At 43.2% G+C, this 16,686-nt stretch overlaps 1 protein-coding gene and 1 long non-coding RNA gene across 4 annotated transcripts in view; one reads left to right on the forward strand and one right to left on the reverse strand.

The window, feature by feature from the left end:
- OXSR1 (oxidative stress responsive kinase 1) overlaps window positions 1-16,686 on the forward strand; it is a 124,638-nt gene that overhangs the window by 36,436 nt on the left and 71,516 nt on the right. For all 3 annotated transcript variants that reach the window (XM_008163009.4, XM_024101023.3, XM_042859605.2), the window contains one exon: window positions 11,878-11,986. In XM_008163009.4, coding sequence (XP_008161231.1) covers window positions 11,878-11,986 — 109 coding nt within the window. The remainder of the gene's footprint in view (window positions 1-11,877; window positions 11,987-16,686) is intronic.
- LOC135981909 (uncharacterized) overlaps window positions 1-16,686 on the reverse strand; it is a 95,586-nt gene that overhangs the window by 13,008 nt on the left and 65,892 nt on the right. The gene's annotated exons all lie outside the window — the stretch shown is intronic.

Consider the following 16,686-nt stretch of genomic DNA (forward strand, 5'->3'; position numbering starts at 1 on the left):
TTTGTGGCAGCTAGTAGCCCTGTAAATAACAACACCAGCTCTGTTCAGGACAGATGTAGTAGTAGCATTACATTACTCCCATTACATGCTGGCTAACCAAAAACCCTTTAATATTTGAACTGCTGATTCCATCAGGCTGCTGTTATAATTCATGGTTACTCCCTCTTTGCTGTAGAGTGCATGGTGGTGGGCTCTCTTTCTAGCCATGTACATTCCCTTCAGTAACAGCTATTCCCCCTCCCCCACCTCGTATTACATAATCTAATACTAAAACAAGCCAGCCAAGATAAGCTTTTTTTATAATATTCTCTCCTTTTTATGTGGCGGGGGGAGGGGATTATAATTTAGGTCCTGATCAGGGTTTCCCTCCCTTTGTGTCCTGACAGCCAGTAATAGTAGACTTAACCATCAGCCAAAAGTACTCTTCATGATGATGCTTCTCTCTAACAGGCAATGTGGTTTGGTGGCCGGTGATTAGAACACAGGATTGGGAGCCAAGACTTGGGTTCTGTTTCTAGCTCTCGCTGTACAAATTTGGGCAAAGCACTTTAAGTTCTGAGCTCCAATACTTGCCAGACTCTCAAGTGTTGTAAATCTGTACTTGTAGAGGGGGGGGAAGGTGCTATACAAGTGCAGTTATTTTTAACATATCTGTAGGAGTTTTAAGCTCTGTCTCTGACCAAGTGTATCTAAACACCATTATGGCTCTAGCTAGTCTAGTGGGATCCGGATCTCTCTCCCCTTCCATAATCGTGATCTTTCCTCTTGACAACCTATCCTGCCACAATTTTAATGCCTTCGGTGTAGTTTGTGGTCCCCTGTCCTCACTATATTCCTAACTGATTTACCACAAACTAAAACTGAGATCAGTATTTGAGTAATTGCCAATTTCAGCTAAAAGGCTTATATTCAGAAAGCTCTGCAGTAGAGAGTTGGCATGTAATTTTAGATAAAAATGTCCCCTAATTACATATCTTAATCTCCAGCTGACCCATTCTTCAAAATTACCTCCATTTTATCTCATAATGAATAGGACTAGAATGAATAGCTGCTTTCTTCTTTCATGAAGTCCCAATTATGTGACATGATTCAGTGCTGGCCCCTTCTGCAGGCTTGATTACAGGCTGCTGTGAAGAAGAAATGTCAAGTCATGTTTTAGGATGACTCTAAACCATGATCATTTTATAAATATAACATACAGGAATAATCTCTTGGGCAGATACTTGGGTTCAAGACATGAATCAAAGGGTGTCTTTCTGCACCAGTAAACTGAAAAGTAGACTCTTGCGGGTTAAATCAGAACATAAGAACAGCCATACTGGGTCAGACCTATGGTCCATCTTGCCCAGTATCCTGCCTTCCAACAGTGGCCCGTGTCACATGCTTCAGAGGGAATGAACAGAACAGGGAAATTTTGAGTCATACATCCCCTCTCATCCAGTCCTAGCTTCTGGCAATTGAAGGCTTATGGACACCCAGAGCATGGGGTTGCATCCCTGATCATCTTAGCTAATAGCCATTGATGGACCTGTTCTCCATGAACTTATGTAATTCTCCGTTGGACCCTGTTATACTTTCACAATATCCCCTGGCAATGAGTTCCACGGGTTGACTGTGCATTGTGTGCAGATGTACTTTCTTTAGTTCTAAAGCCTAGTGACTTGATTATAATAATCAATACAATATGTATTAAAGTGGGTCTGATGGACAGTAATTTGGATACTGCCAATGAAAACAGCCATGTGCTTGAAGTTGTCTGCTGCTCCAGTGTGGTTATGTCAGTAATTTGGCCGAGAACAAAAGAAGCATGAGATAGCAAAAGAAATATTGATTTCCCAACTGAGAACAATAAATCTCTTAATGTTAATTTCAGAATAACATATGGTCAGAGTTCTCTGTGCCTCAGTCATGGCAATGAAATAGCATGTGTGAGGATGGTCCGTTTCTGTTTTACACAGTGAGGCTTGAATGATCAGAACTAATTAGTGTTTTTTGCCACCCAACTGGAGACACATGATTTGTTCAGAAGGTGGTGCTCAATATGCTCTGAAAACAGGGACCCTTTAAAGTGTCTCTAGTTGGGTGAAAATAGCCCTTTTTTGAAACCTGTCTACTTCTGCAATACTCATCCTTGTATTTATAGGGTTTTTTAAAACCTTGTTTTGACGAGGCCAAAATGGAATCCAAGAATAAATATTTTGAAAGAGAAATGCCAGAAATGGTCGCTGGTGTATCGTATACCCCTATATCACGCCATTATAAACATAAACTAGTGTGCTTTACTAGATCCATTATCCCTCTGTTGTGCTGATCAGGGACTCCAAGCATAATAGCCAGCTTACAACAAACATTCCATTCTGTCCTCTGGCAGCAAAATCCTTCTTTTGTGTAATAAAACACTGCCCACTCATCATGAGCTGGGACAGAAAATGACACATGGGGCTCAGTCAACTCTAATTCCCTACAGCACTTCAGACCAATGGGCATTTTGGGGGGAGTATTGTTTTGGGGTGAGTGGGAAGTATTTATCCCGAGTCTGTTTGGTAAAGGGGGTAAAATTGCATGGATCCGAGGGGCTGTACCCTCATTTTGGATGGTGAAATGTTTCCCCAATTAATAATGAGATTTGTTTCAAACTTTTGGCCAGTAGGGGGCTGGGACTTCTGCAGAACTAACATGCTGAGTCCTGGGATTGTGGGGGAGAGGGGTAGGGAGAAATCTTATGTTGCTCTCTAACACTGTCAGCTGAATCAAATGAAGGTCATGAACGCTGGGAGGAGCTTCATTTAGGCCAGGGATTCTCAAACTGGAGGTCATAACCCTTCATGGGGTTGCGAGGTTATTACGTAGGGGGTCGCAAGCTGTCAGCCTCCAGCATTTATAATAGTGCTAAATATTTTAAAAAGTGTTTTTCATTTATAAGGAGGGTTGCACTCAGAGGTTTGCTGTGTGAAAGGGTCACAATACAAAAGTTTGAGAACCACTGATTTAGACTGTAGCAGCTGGTGGGTGTGACATAGGGTTTTGAAAATGGGTTAAGTGAAAGGGAGGCTGGGAAAGATCCTTCATCTTGGTGGATTCTTTCAGGAGAGAGATGGCTAAGCAAGACTAGTGGTATGACTTGGCTGGTTGAAGGTACTTGACCTTGATCCTCATGTCTCAAAATACATTTGAGCCATGTGGGTGTCCTGGTGTAACCCTCACCATGTGGTGTTTTGGAAGCTGTTTGTAATAGTCATGTGTTTTATAATTAACAGATGTGTGTTTCTAGATGAAGGCAATGGAATATATTTTCATACGTTGTAGCTGTGTTAATTTTAGAAGACCAGCCGTACCATGCTAGGGATTAGTATGGAAATATGCACCAAGTAACACAAGGACACCTTGGCTATTCAGCAGAAAAAGTGATAACTGCCACAAAGAAAATATACAGGAGCAGAGCAACTACTAGATGTCTGTGGCAAAAGCAGGGAATGAAACCAGGGTGCCTGGGGCCTGTTTCCTGTTTTTCTGCTGTCCTATGGGGTTGTGGAGAAACCACTGCCAGCTCTGTGTCTCACTTTCCCCAGCAGGGTTGGGGGCTTTGCACTTATAGAGCATATTTTGCCAGAGGATTTCAAAGTAATTTTTCATGGTTTTTCAAATCACCTTTTGCCACAGTACTTGTGGAAGGAATGTGTGTAGGGGAAAGGTCAGGCAGTGTGTTATCCACCATTGCACTTGGAAGGAAAAATTGGGTACAGTTTTCAAAAACACCTAAGTCTGAGCCATGTCTTATTTTCAGAAGTGACTTAGGAGTCTAGGTATCACTGAAGGAGAACGGGACTTGGCTGCTAAGTGACTTAGGTGCTTTTGACAGTTTTATTAAAGGTTACTGTTTCCTGCTGCAGAGGATTTCAAGCTGGACATTGTTCACTGTGAATGTCTTTCCTCCACCTCCTGTGTGCACCTTGCCTCCTCCAGCTTCATTGTCCCTGTTGATCATAGCACTCACGGTGTGGTGCAGAGAGATTCACAGTAACAAGGCCTTTGCCCTCCAGGAATGGGTGCCATTTTGAGGTGAGGTAGGCATTTCTGGCCAATGATGCAACCTGGTGTCCAAGTGCCGAGCTGAGTTGAGTGGCTCCTGGAGCAGGCATCTCCTTGTCGATCATGTTGATGGCTATCCTGAGGGAATGGTCATGGATTCTAACTGTTTCTACTAGTGTAATGTCTCGGACCTTATACAAACAGTAAAAAGCCACATTATTGTTCAGAAGAGCTAACAATCTAGAATGCCTTAATTAGTCCCCTATACTCACCAGCATCATCTCCATCTTCCTTAAGTTAAATGTAAGCCAGTTAACTTTCATCCAGTGTTTGGTTCTTGCGGCCCTTCCCCCCCCCCCCCCCCCCCCCCCCCCCCGATGTTGGGGTAGCTGAGTGAAATGGATTGTCTGCTTAATGTCCTCTAATAGTTAGCTTAAAAGTTGAACAACAGAGGGGAAATCATTAAGCTTTTGGAACTCCAAATAGGGTTCCTACCGAGTGGAAGCAGCTGCCTGTCATGACTTTGAGAGAGTTGATTCCATGGATTTCTAGGTTGCAGATCACAAAAATGGAATAGGTTTAGAAACAGATGACAAATGATCAGAGACATGGAATGGTTTCCATGTGAAGAGACTGAAATGGCTGGGTCTGTCTAGTTCAGCAAGGTGATGGAGTAGACTGGGCATGACAGAGATTATAAATAATCAATAACTAAGAAAAATGCAAACTAGGTTGCCTGTTTGCCTCTTCTTGTAATACTAAAGCAATCGGACAGTCAATTGCAGTGATTTTCAAGAGGTTTAAACCTGATAAAATATCTTTACACTCCACAAAATTAACTTGTGGCATCTGCTGCCACAAAATACTGAGATCAAGAGCTGTGAAAGATTAAAAATAAAATAAAATCAGACGCATGGATGAGAATATCCAAGGTTAAGACATGAGAATTTATAATCCCTTAAGGTATAACCAATTGCTAACTCCCCCGGCTTGGTCAGAAAATTTCCCCCACGGGCACACTGTTCATATGCCATCGTGTGCCAGCAATGCCCTTCTGCCATGTACATTGGTCAAACTGGACAGTCTCTACGCAAAAGAATAAATGGACACAAATCTGACATCAGGAATTATAACATTCAAAAACCAGTAGGAGAACACTTCAGTCTCTCTGGTCACTCAATAACAGACCTAAAGGTAGCAATTCTTCAACCAAAAAAACCCTTTAAAAACAGACTCCAACGTGAAGCTGCAGAACTGGAATTAATTTGCAAACTGGATACCATCAGATTAGGCCTGAATAAAGACTGGGAGTGGTTGGGTCATTTCAAAACCTAAACTTAATTTCCCCAATACTAATTTCTCCCTACTGTTACTCACACCTTCTTGTCAACTGTCTGTAACAGGCCACTCTCTTACCACTTCAGAAGTTATTTTTCCTCCCTTGGTATCGTGCTGTTAATTGATTTATCTTGTTAGACTGACCTCACACTTGATAAAGCAACCCCCATCCTTTCATGTATTTATACCTGCTTCTGTATTTTTCACTTCATGCATCTGATGAAGTGGGTTCAAGCCCATGAAAGCTTATGCCCAAATCAATTTTAGTCTCTAAGGCAGGCCTGCACAACTTGTAAAGCGGCGAGGGCCATATTACTCCATAGAAAACAACTGAGGGCCGAAACCACCCCAAGAGCCGCCAACCCCCCCCAGCGCCACCCAGCCCCCCCGAAACACAATACCCCCCCCAGCACTGCCCACCCCCCTCCCCAGCGCCGCCGAACCCCCCCCTCCCCGCGCGCCATCTGCTCCACGGAATTAAACCCTCTTCCCCAGCGCCGCCCCACTGAAACAGCAGTATTGAACCTCGGTAATATTTTATAGCGGCCCCTAAGGTAGTATAATTAAGGTAAAAGAAAAATGTCTTTTTGCTAGAAGTAGAATAAGATCTTCCCCCCCACTTTGTAATCGATTGCCCTGTTGAGTGAATGAGGAAGGTGTGGAAGGCAGGCACTTCTGGACAGCTGCAACGCTTGGAGAGGGCAGAGCCAGCTCTAGGATTTTTGCTGCCCCAAGCAAAAAAATTTTTGGCCGCGTCTCCCTTTCTTTTTCGTGCCCCCGGCCCCACCCCAACTCCACCCCTTCCCCAAATCCCTAGCACTTCCCCCTCCCCTGGCGTGCCGCATTTCTCGCCTCCATTGCTGCCTACGGGCCCCCCGTGACGTCCCGTCCTAGCTCACCTCCACTCCGCTTGCTCCCCCGGGCATGCTGCCGCTCTGCTTCTCCCCCGTCCCTCTCAGGCGAGGGAGAGCGGAGAAGCGGAGCAGCAGCGCGTTCAGGGTAGCAGGTGGAGCAGAGGTGAGCTAGGATGGGGGGGCGCAGGAAGTAATGGGGGGGTTAGAGGAACCGCTCCCCACTCCAGCTCACCTCCGCTCCACCACCACCGCCTCCCCCGAGTGCCCGCCGCTCGGCTTCTCCTCCCTCCCAGCCTTGCTGCGCGAAAGAGCGGTTTCGCACGTGGCAAGCCTGGGAGGGAGGGGGGAGGAGCGGAGCAGCGGCGCATTCAGGGGAGTAGGCGGAGCAGAGGTGAGCTAAGGTGGGGAGTGCAGGAAGTAACGGGGGGGTAGAGGAACCACTCTCCGCTCCAGCTCACCTCCGCCGCCTCCCCCGAGCGCCCCGCCGCTTGGCTTCTCCTCCCTCCCAGCCTTGCTGCGCAAAACAGCTGTTTCACGCGCAGCAAGCCTGGTAGGGAGGGAGAAGAAGCGGAGTGGTGGTGGCGCGCTCAGGGGAGCAGGTGGAGGCGGAGCGGAGGCGAGCTGGGGCAGCGAGGGCACTTTTTTCCCATGCCCCGGAGTCGGCATCTATGATGGCCGGCGCCAGAATGCCGCCCCTAGAAATGTGCCGCCCCAAGCACCTGCTTGTTTTGCTGGTGCCTGGAGCCAGCCCTGGGAGAGGGGATGGAAGCAAGACCAGATCAGTAGAACAGGTCAGCAACCAACTCACCACTCGCCTCCTCAGCTCCCTTGCCCTGGCTCGCCTACTCACCCCCCGCCACTGCCCGCCCACTCGCCTCCTCAGCCCTCCACCCTCCCGGATCGCCTACTCATTCCCTGCTACTGCCCGCTCGCTCACCTACTCAGCCCCCCTCCCTCACCCGCCACTTGTCTACTCACCCCCCCCTCTGCCCGCGGGCCGCACAGTGAGCCCATCTACTCAACCCCCGCGGGCCGCACAATGAGCCCACGCGGGCCGCATGTGGCCCCGGGCCGCATGTTGTGGCAGGCCTGCTCTAAGGTGTCACAAGGATTCCTTGTTCTACAATTGCCCATTATTGGGTTTCTTATGCCGTCTTTTGAAGGATCTGGCATTGGCTACTGTCAGGCAGGATACTGGACTAGATAAACATCTGGTCTGGTAGGCCAATTCCTATGTCCCACATGTGGGTTAACAATACCAGATGGTGGCTAGAATCAAAGCAGCAGACTGATCCAGTAGGATCAGCACAGATGTCTCATCACTGTCCATTTCCTTACTGGGACTCTTATTTTCTGATAGTTTATAGAAACTGGAAATATCTCTTAAGTTGGGTGATTGGGGGGGGGGGGGGGGAAAGTTACAAAACCCTCAAAGCACTTCAGATTCTGAATGTAAATGTATAACTTGACATACCAAATAACCACAGTTGGTATGTGATTGATTTAAATCTCTCATGTGACGGGACCTCACCTAACAGAAAATGGAAACCTTAAGGCTACTGCAATGCTCTGCCATATCATTCCTCAGTACACGCAGATCAGAGCTGAAGCTGAGCAGTCTTAATTACTTTACTGATCATGCTATAGTTCAATTTGGACATGGATTCCTGAGGGAATGTGGAAGCCTGGCCTCTAAAAGAAAACTCTAGTCCACTTGCTCCTGTTCTATTGATCCAGACAAAATGGTATATTAATAAAGAAAATGCCCATAATAATTATTTACAAGGCAATAACTTGTCTAATTTAAGCTGATTTCAGAGTGTGCATGTAAATCTACATCAATTTCTGTCCCCGTGGTGAACAATATTGGGAATCAAAAGGAAGGATGCGGCAATCTAGTTGACATAGGAGGTGGCAGTGGGCATAAAGGTTGAGATTGGCCAGCTGGAAAACGCTCTTAGTATTCTTGCATTTACTGCGTTATATCTTCAACGGACTTTATAAACATCAATCCTGACAACACAAGTGTGGTCCTGAGTTTGCAACTGAGGAGAATGGAAGCAGATGTTGAGTGAGATTTCTCAAGACTGTGCAGTGAGTTAATAGCTGAGTAACATATAGGAACATGTGAATTGCCACACTGGATCAGCCCAGTGGTCCACCTAGCCTAGTATCCAGTCTTTGAGAGTGGCCAGTACTAGCATCTTCAGAGGAAGGTGCAAAACGTGCCAAAGTGGACATACGTGCAATGATTGCCCATAGGAGCAGTTTCTTCCCATCCCTTCATATTGACTTAACCCCTGAAGCACGAAGACTTATATCCTTTCCAAATTGTTTGTTTCATCCTTACTAATGTAGCTCTGGATGTTCTTGTTTTCCATATAAATGTCTAATCCTTTTTAAATCTTTCCAAGCTCTTTGCTTTAATGATATCATGTGGTAATGAGTTCCACAGGCTAATTTTGATAACTCTGATTAAAACAGGTCCTGGCTTCCATATCTGCCCTCCATTTTTTGATATTGTGCTCTTATCCCGTTTGATTAGGATACAGGGAAAATTGATTTAAGATTTCTTTAAAAAAAAAAGTGCATTCATGTTATCAATTCATAGCCTCAACTTAAACGTTAAAATTAATAAATAGAAAAATTGAAGGGCTATGGCCTCTTGTAACTTCTGAGGCAGTTATTATGTATAAATGCTTTATGGAGCAAAACCAAGGAGGTTTTCTAAAGGTTAACACATGCCTTGATTTCAACTAAAGGAGGAGAACTCTCCCCTCAATACTCAGGGCAGTGTCGTTGGCCGCATCTGAACATACTTTTGCTTATCGCAGATCTTCTGGTGGCAGGACTGGGCTGCCCAAATAAGGTTTGCCTCATTGGAATAGATTTGTATTGCATTGGTTGTGACTCTTCAGTAAGTAAACAGCACCCTGGTTTTCTCAGAAATCCTAGGTATCTGTGTGTAAACACAGTGCTTTCCCCCATACTGTGTCTATTGAGTTAACGTGTAGAAAGGAAAACTAAATTTACCAGGATCCTGTGCTCAGTGTTTTAAGGAGCAAAATTCTTCCAGAGGAAAATACATTTAACATACATACATATGCCTGCAATCACATTCAGCTGGTGGGTCAGATGTTTGGCCTACCAGCTTCCCACATCTCCACTCCAGTTAACTCAAATCGGAGTCCGACATCAGTGGGTGAGTAGACCCACTTTCAAAATTTACAAAATGCTATTCCCGGTCTTCCATTGAGGCGTTAGGTGTCTATTTAATATCTATTATGATTCTAAATTATAGTTTGTAGTAGTTTTATTGGCGTTTCAAAAGCTTCCAAGTGCTCAATTTACTGTAGAGAGATGTGGTTAAGGTATTCATCGTGGCACTTAATGGGAAGACATCAGAGCAGTTAGAGCTGATCTCTGGATACAAGCTTTTGGAGTCTGACAATGTGGATATTTTAATACCCGATTCAAGGAAAATGTGCCTTTTTCAAGACTCTTGCATGTCTTCAAACCTGTTTTTGTCGGTATTTCATCCTCAATATCTAAACAGGCAACACTCTAAATACTGTTCCCAAATTATGAATCAGAAATAAGTCTTTGTTCCAGACAGCTTCAACTAGGTCATGTGTTCAAGTAAAGATAGGACCAAGTACATTTATCTGAAGTTTGAGAAACCCTTGGCAAGATGCAGCTTGAGGTTTTACCTGAAGTTAAAATAGCCACAAGGACTGAATATAGGGAAATGGGAGCCTGCTTCCAGGAGAAGGATGGTGCGAAACTCATTTCTGTAGCTCTCCTAGTTTCTGCTTCCTGATACTGGATATCAGGTGGCTGCATAGGATTCCCCAAAGTGAAGGGAGGAGTGAAAAGGAACATGACAAACAGCAAGTGTAATTCACTCATGACTAAGGCCTTACTTGAATTGCGGGCTGATGGTCAAAAAAATTGCGTCTGAGTTGCGGACAAGCCATGGAAAATTGTGGAAAAGTCGTAAGGGTAATAAAGTCCATTGTTACTCTTCCGTGATTTTCCACTGTTGGCCACCTGGGGCTGAGAGTGGGGGCTCCCACTGTCAAAATTGCGGTGGAAGCCTAATATTGTGGAGTCTGCAATATTGCAAGTTAAGTAGGGCCTAACTCACGACTGCTCTGCTCTGTGACAAGGGTCACAGGGCATGGGCATTGGTGGTAGCAGCTTTCATTTCTACTGTCCTTGTCTAACAATGTACTCCCAAGTCACTTCACTTAAAATCACTCTTTAAACCTTATTTATTTCTAGAGGACATTGGAAAATTACTGTAAACTGAGGATGCAATAAATACACATGGATTTTGGTTAGTCTTTCACATTTCTCCCTATTCCCCCATCCAATATGCTTATAAAATAAGGTTCCTGGCTATTAAATACAGCTCTTCAGCAATTGTGCTGCATTTCTATTGCTCTAACTGAGCTATTGTGCATATGTCTGGTTTCAGTTATGAGGAAGCATTTTTAACCACAATGCCCATTGTGATTTACAATGATCAGTTAAAACAATTGTGTGCAGCAAGCCTCCAAGGATATTATATTCTCTGTGGGCACAAGAGAAGCCCTTATGTTGCCAATGAGAGATTAGAATAGAAGATGAGGGTTATTGAGGTTGGGGGAAGAAGCTCTGCTTTTGTTAATACTTTTTTCTCACCTCTAATATTGCATAGGTCAATTGCATTCATAGAGTCATAGAATGTCAGGGTTGGAAGGGACCTCAGGAGGTCATCTAGTCCAACCCCCTGCTCAAAGCAGGACCAATCCCCAGACAGATTTTTGCCCCAGATCTCTAAATGACCCCCTCAAGGATTGAATTTACAACCCTGGGTTGAGCAGGCCAATGCTCAAACCACTGAGCTATCCCTCCCACCCATAGAGGGCTGTGCATCCTTTAATTATATTCATGGCCTTACCACCTCATGTGCGGAACAGAACATTTGTTCATCCCCCATGTTACAAATCAAATAGCTGACAGTTTTTTGACTGCATGTGTTGTGCATGTGACTTTTTTCTTCCTCGACATTCACACAAGCATGTGACAAACTTTCTTTTTTTTTTTTTTTTTTTTTGACTACGCAGCCCAGCCATGACTTCTGGAAATAATATCCTCTGAAGGCTTCTTCCTTCTCATACATTTTTTTAAAGTGCTTTACCATATTCTCTACTGATGTTTCAAAGTGCAACAGTACCCCCATTGAAAGTTATAGTAGGTATAAGGAAGAAGCACCTATTAACCAGAGGTTGATAGACACATTAAGCCACTATGCAAGTTCTAGGGGGAACGACCTGGTAGAAGTCTCGGAAGCCACCTCCCCTTTCATTTCAGCTGAGCTTGGTAATAGGGGCTTGGGTTCTCGCCAGGGTGTTGCCCATGACCCTTGTAACTAGAAGTCCTCCACCCTGTTCTTTACTAGCCAGGACTTGATAGCTTAGTCCTGTATTCAGAAAAATTTCAAAGTTTGATCTGAGCAGATCAAACAGGACTATTACATTTCTGGATCTTCACTGTTGGTTCCAAGAGTTATTTTTGCCTCATGAACACCCTGTCTTGATGGAAATAGTAGTAGTAGATAGTAATTATTTACCAGGCGTTTAAAAAATAACACTTTTTTTCCTCTCTGCAGAAAGAAATTCAAGCCATGAGTCAGTGCCATCACCCTAACATTGTATCTTACTACACATCATTTGTGGTGAAAGATGAGCTCTGGCTAGTGATGAAGTTACTTAGTGGAGGTGAGTGAAACTATGTTCATATACCCTAGACCATATGGAAAAAGTATGGGAAGTGGTTGGCTTTAAATGCGCCCTTCCCCGTTGTACCATCTCTTCTCTTCTCCCCCCTCCCACCCCCAAAATCTGTAGCTAAAGATGCTGAAATAACTGCAAATATTCCCTTTTTATTTTCTCAAAGTTAAAGGAATACAATCAAATTTACGAGTGCTTCTGTTTAAACATTTGTTTGCTACTAGAATTACAAGTAGCAACTAACACTACTGTAACTGAAAGATTGGAGGAGAAAATTATTTTTCAGTTTTATTTTGTGCATTTGACAGCACTTCATATAGTCACTGTTCCCCCAGTATAGTCATTTTTCTGTCCTCTCCTTCCTCTTTGCTATGTGAAAAATTCATGTAAACACACAAAAATAGGAAAACGTGACTATTAAGCTATACAAATCGTAGTAACTGAAGCTATTTTATGCTTGTTTTTGAAAATTGATTAATGTAAAGCTTTCTGGGTGGGAGGTCTGAAATATTGTTTCTGTACTCATATTAACAAGCAAGGCTTAGTTTCCAGAGTTGCTTTCCCAGGGGAGTTTCTTCCCTTTTCTCCACAGCACCTAGCATGGGCTTTTTAGTTGGAACAGTAGATGACTGACTCTACATAGCACACACTCTTGTTGCTTCCTTTTTCAACAGCATCAATCTCCACTGACCTGTTTTTCAGGTTGAAATTGACTTAACTTTAGCCTAATTCAGGCTCCTCATTACTTTGGCCCACACAAAAGACAAAGTATGAATGCAAGGACTGGGACTTCTTTTCTGATTTACCTCAATGCAGACAAATCTCTTAGTCTTGGGCCACCAGTACTGCTGAAATCTGAAAGGATCAGTAATGTAACTGCTGTAGAAATAGTCCTAAAGGGAAACAGTCTAAAACCTATTTAAGTGTTAGCATTCTCTTCTGAAAATACACAGGCAACTGACTACACTGGTACGGTTTAATCTCTTCTGGGCAATTAGGCCAACACTTTAGGCACCCAGTTTTGAAATGTAGTCACTTAAACAAGTGGCATTGCTCTCATTGTTGCTGAGTATCTGCTGGTGCCATTTAGTTCAGTGTAAGCTGCAGGGTTTCTGTGCCTGTAATAAGCCACTTTTTCTTAGGTACCTGCTTTAATCATTCAGAGGTGATATTCTGGTCTTTATGCACCAACATTGCTCCAAAGCAATCAGCAGTGTCGGATATTTCTAAAATGGGGCAGATTTGCATTTGGCCCTTCTAACGTATCCATGTCATGACTTTTTTAATTGTGCCTTTTCTAAGGTAACTGCTGGCAGTTCTGCTCTGGAAATTGTGTAGCTTGCTCATTTGTTAAGATGAGGAGCCGTTATCCTTGTTCTCAGATCTTCTCTGATTTGCAAATCTGCTAGCTCCTTTAATGTGCTTTCAGTTAAGAACTGTCATTTGAACCGTGACACAAAACACTTGTTCATCAAACAGCTGTCTGTGACCGCTCTACTGTAGAGAGCAATTCTTACCATTCCACCCTTTAGCATGAGAAGCCTCCAATATATTTTTAAATTGTGCAAGTCTTTGAGGTGTTGAAACTCTGCGAGCTGGTCATGCGCTCTGAGCTTCTGTCACATTTCAGGAATTTAATCTATTTTGAAGAATCGCTGATCTAACAACTTCCAAGGCTTCCTAATGACCAGCAATTTAATTAAGATCAATGGACAAACAAACATTCTTAAGAAATCTTTGTTTAATTTGAATTACTCTGTAATCCATGAATAGTGTCCTGGAAAATACTTCACAGAAAACAGTCTCTGTCACCAAGGATTTATTATTAAATATGGTGTGATGCAACAAATGAGTCCAGTTAAGTAACAAATGAGTTACAGCAGTTGACATTTGGGCATGGGGTAGGAAAAAAATGAGGGTATCTGATAAGATCCATATGTTTGCTCAGTGTGAGGCATGTTTGCATTTTGGTAGGTCCAATTTTAATATGTTAAATATAAAAGATCAAGTTAAAAAGAGAAGAGGGAAATTACAAAAAGCCCTAATAGAATGCACTGTAACATCTGTCGTCATTTTCATCACTTACACCCTTTCCCCTTCTGCTAGTCCTAATCTTGTTTTCTGTGTACCTACACCTCTCTGCAGATGGGCCACAGTCTGGAGAGAGAGGGCAAATGAAAGAAATCTCTTCCTTGAAATTGGCCATGACATCTTGTCTGTGGTGACATGGCTTACCCAATGACATGAAGAAATTGACAGATCCATGAACTTGGAACTTATTCAAATGTTTTCTTCTGTTCTCTGTCTCACTTGTTCCTTTTCTCTTATCTGGACATTGTTTGGTGTGTGTCTAGTGTGTTGATCTCCCTGTTTTATTAGATTCTGTCTCAGCTCTGTAAGGCCAAACATCTGTCTATATTTCTGAGGTTTATTTCTCTCAGGTAGTCAGAGGCTGATCAGTCCAAGTAGATGTAATTCTTAAAGCTGATGATGATGCTCTTTAAATTGTTTGCTACTGCTAAATGTGACTCGGAATCCTCTCAGTTGAAGTCTGTTGGGCCCAATCCTGAAAAGCGCTTTGTGCTGCCAGACTCCTGCACTAAACCCCATGGAAATTTCGGGCCCTGAAGTTGAAAGGGGACAATATTTGGTAACTTGTATTCAAGACTTTCTGATCCTATAAAAATAATGTATGTAACATCTATAATTTAACAGCAGCGTGTCCAGATCATGTATGCCAAACCTCATACTAACCAACAGAAAGCAGTTATTGGCTGTGCAATGTTGACTTCAGTGTGATGTCATGGCTGAAGATTTTTTTTACACGTACTTTGGGAAATTCAGAGTGAGTTTTCTTTTCAAGAACCTAACTTGTGTCCTGTGTATTTTGAATACTCTGTGAGGTTCAGTTACTGTAGTTTAGGTTGTGGAGTGCAGTGTGTGGCTGATTTTATTGCTGTGGGAACTATACATTTCTTGCCTTTTGGGAGTGTGTAAAATTTCAGCCATAATGCTTCATATGTATCTTTAATCTTTTTTTAAACGTTTTGTTTTGTTCAGGTTTTTAATACCCTAATCCAAGTATCTGAGCATCTTCCACTGATACATTAAGCAGTGTGACTAATAACTATCACATGTAGTTCTTTTTTTTTCTTCCTTCCTCTTCTGAGGAGGAACATTGCATGTGGATTTCTTAAATGTGTGCTTCATGGGTATGTTGGTGTTGGTGAGGTCCGAGAAATATGCCTTGTACTTGGGATGGAAGGTGGTGAAGTGAGATTTGTAGAGCAAGTCAGACTTTTTCACCGTCAGTGGATGAGCATCCAAGAGAGCACTGCACCCTATAGAATGCTGACAGACCTGCTAGGGCCTGGTGCAGTGTTTTAGACTTTACATCGTTGTGTACTTGAAGGGTGTGCGCTACACCAAGTTTAACTATTTGGTACATGGTGTTTGGAGGGAACGATGAGGAGGCTAGATTAGCCAGGAGATGGGGACGATTGATCTCAACTGGTGTGCACTGTCTTAAAGTGTAATAAGTATTGAACTGGTCTATGCAAGAATTAATAGAAAGCAATGCCTTGTGGAAGAATGTTTATGTGCAAATTCGTACATGCTAGGCACTGGTTCTTACTGAAGACCTAAGGCAAACTGTTTGTAAGTTTGGTGCCTAAAGTTAGACATCTAAATTAACGGCATGACTTTCAAAGGTTAATGATCTCATTGACTTCAGCAGGAACTGTGGGGCTTACTTTTTCTGAAAATCAGTTCTGTTTTTATTAGGTGCCTAAATATGGATTTTGGGGCCTAACTTTAGGCATCCACGTTTTAAGATTTTTGGCCCGAGCATGTGGCAAGACGGAAGATTTAAGTCTTATAAGTGGAATACAGAAAGCTCTAGAATAATTGTGTTGATGGTAAAGCCGCCTTTTTGATACATTACATAAAGTATCTAGGGGATTCTATGTGGTCCAATGCATAGAGCACTAGACTGAAACAGAGGAAAACTGGTATTTATTCCCAGACGTGCCAGAAATCCTCTGTGACCTTGGACAAATGCCTTTCCTTCCTCTGCCTAAGCTTCCCCCACCTGTAAAATAGATAGTTGTAAAGGGTTTTGTGATGTACAGATGAAAACTGCTATTTAAATGCAAAGTATTCCAAAGAGCCAAATTTTTTTTCCCCTAAGATTTTTCTAAAACAATTAGTTTTGGGCTGAGGAGAAGCTTGAGATTGGAGCCCCAAAAGTAACACTTTAAGTACTAGAAAATTGGGACCTGGAATGAAACATGTTGCCTCAGCCACAACTCTAGCTCACTACTGTTTCGATAAAGTTTCAGAGTTGTCTGACCCATAAAGGCTTCCATGGTGCCTGCTTTCATGTTTTGCCAGGCTCTTTCAGATTCCCCATGTTCTCAGGACTTGTCAGTACGATGTTCTGTCTTTTGATCTAAAAAGATGTCCTGGAGGTGTTTATCCATCATGTAATTGCTGCAGCATCAGCAGGCTGCTTGAGGGAAGAGCGGTTCATGACATATATGCAGTACCTAGGCAGATTGAGACAAGTTGCTTTATACGCAACTCTTGTATGTAATCTTCACTAGAGCTCTAGTCTTCCATGAGTGTTTGTCCGAAGAATAAGGAACCAAAGATGCATGTGTAATTGGTTCAGCGTGTTACATGCTTAC

This window comes from Chrysemys picta, chromosome 2 (assembly GCF_011386835.1).
Source record: "Chrysemys picta bellii isolate R12L10 chromosome 2, ASM1138683v2, whole genome shotgun sequence".
NCBI classification, from domain to species: domain Eukaryota; kingdom Metazoa; phylum Chordata; order Testudines; family Emydidae; genus Chrysemys; species Chrysemys picta.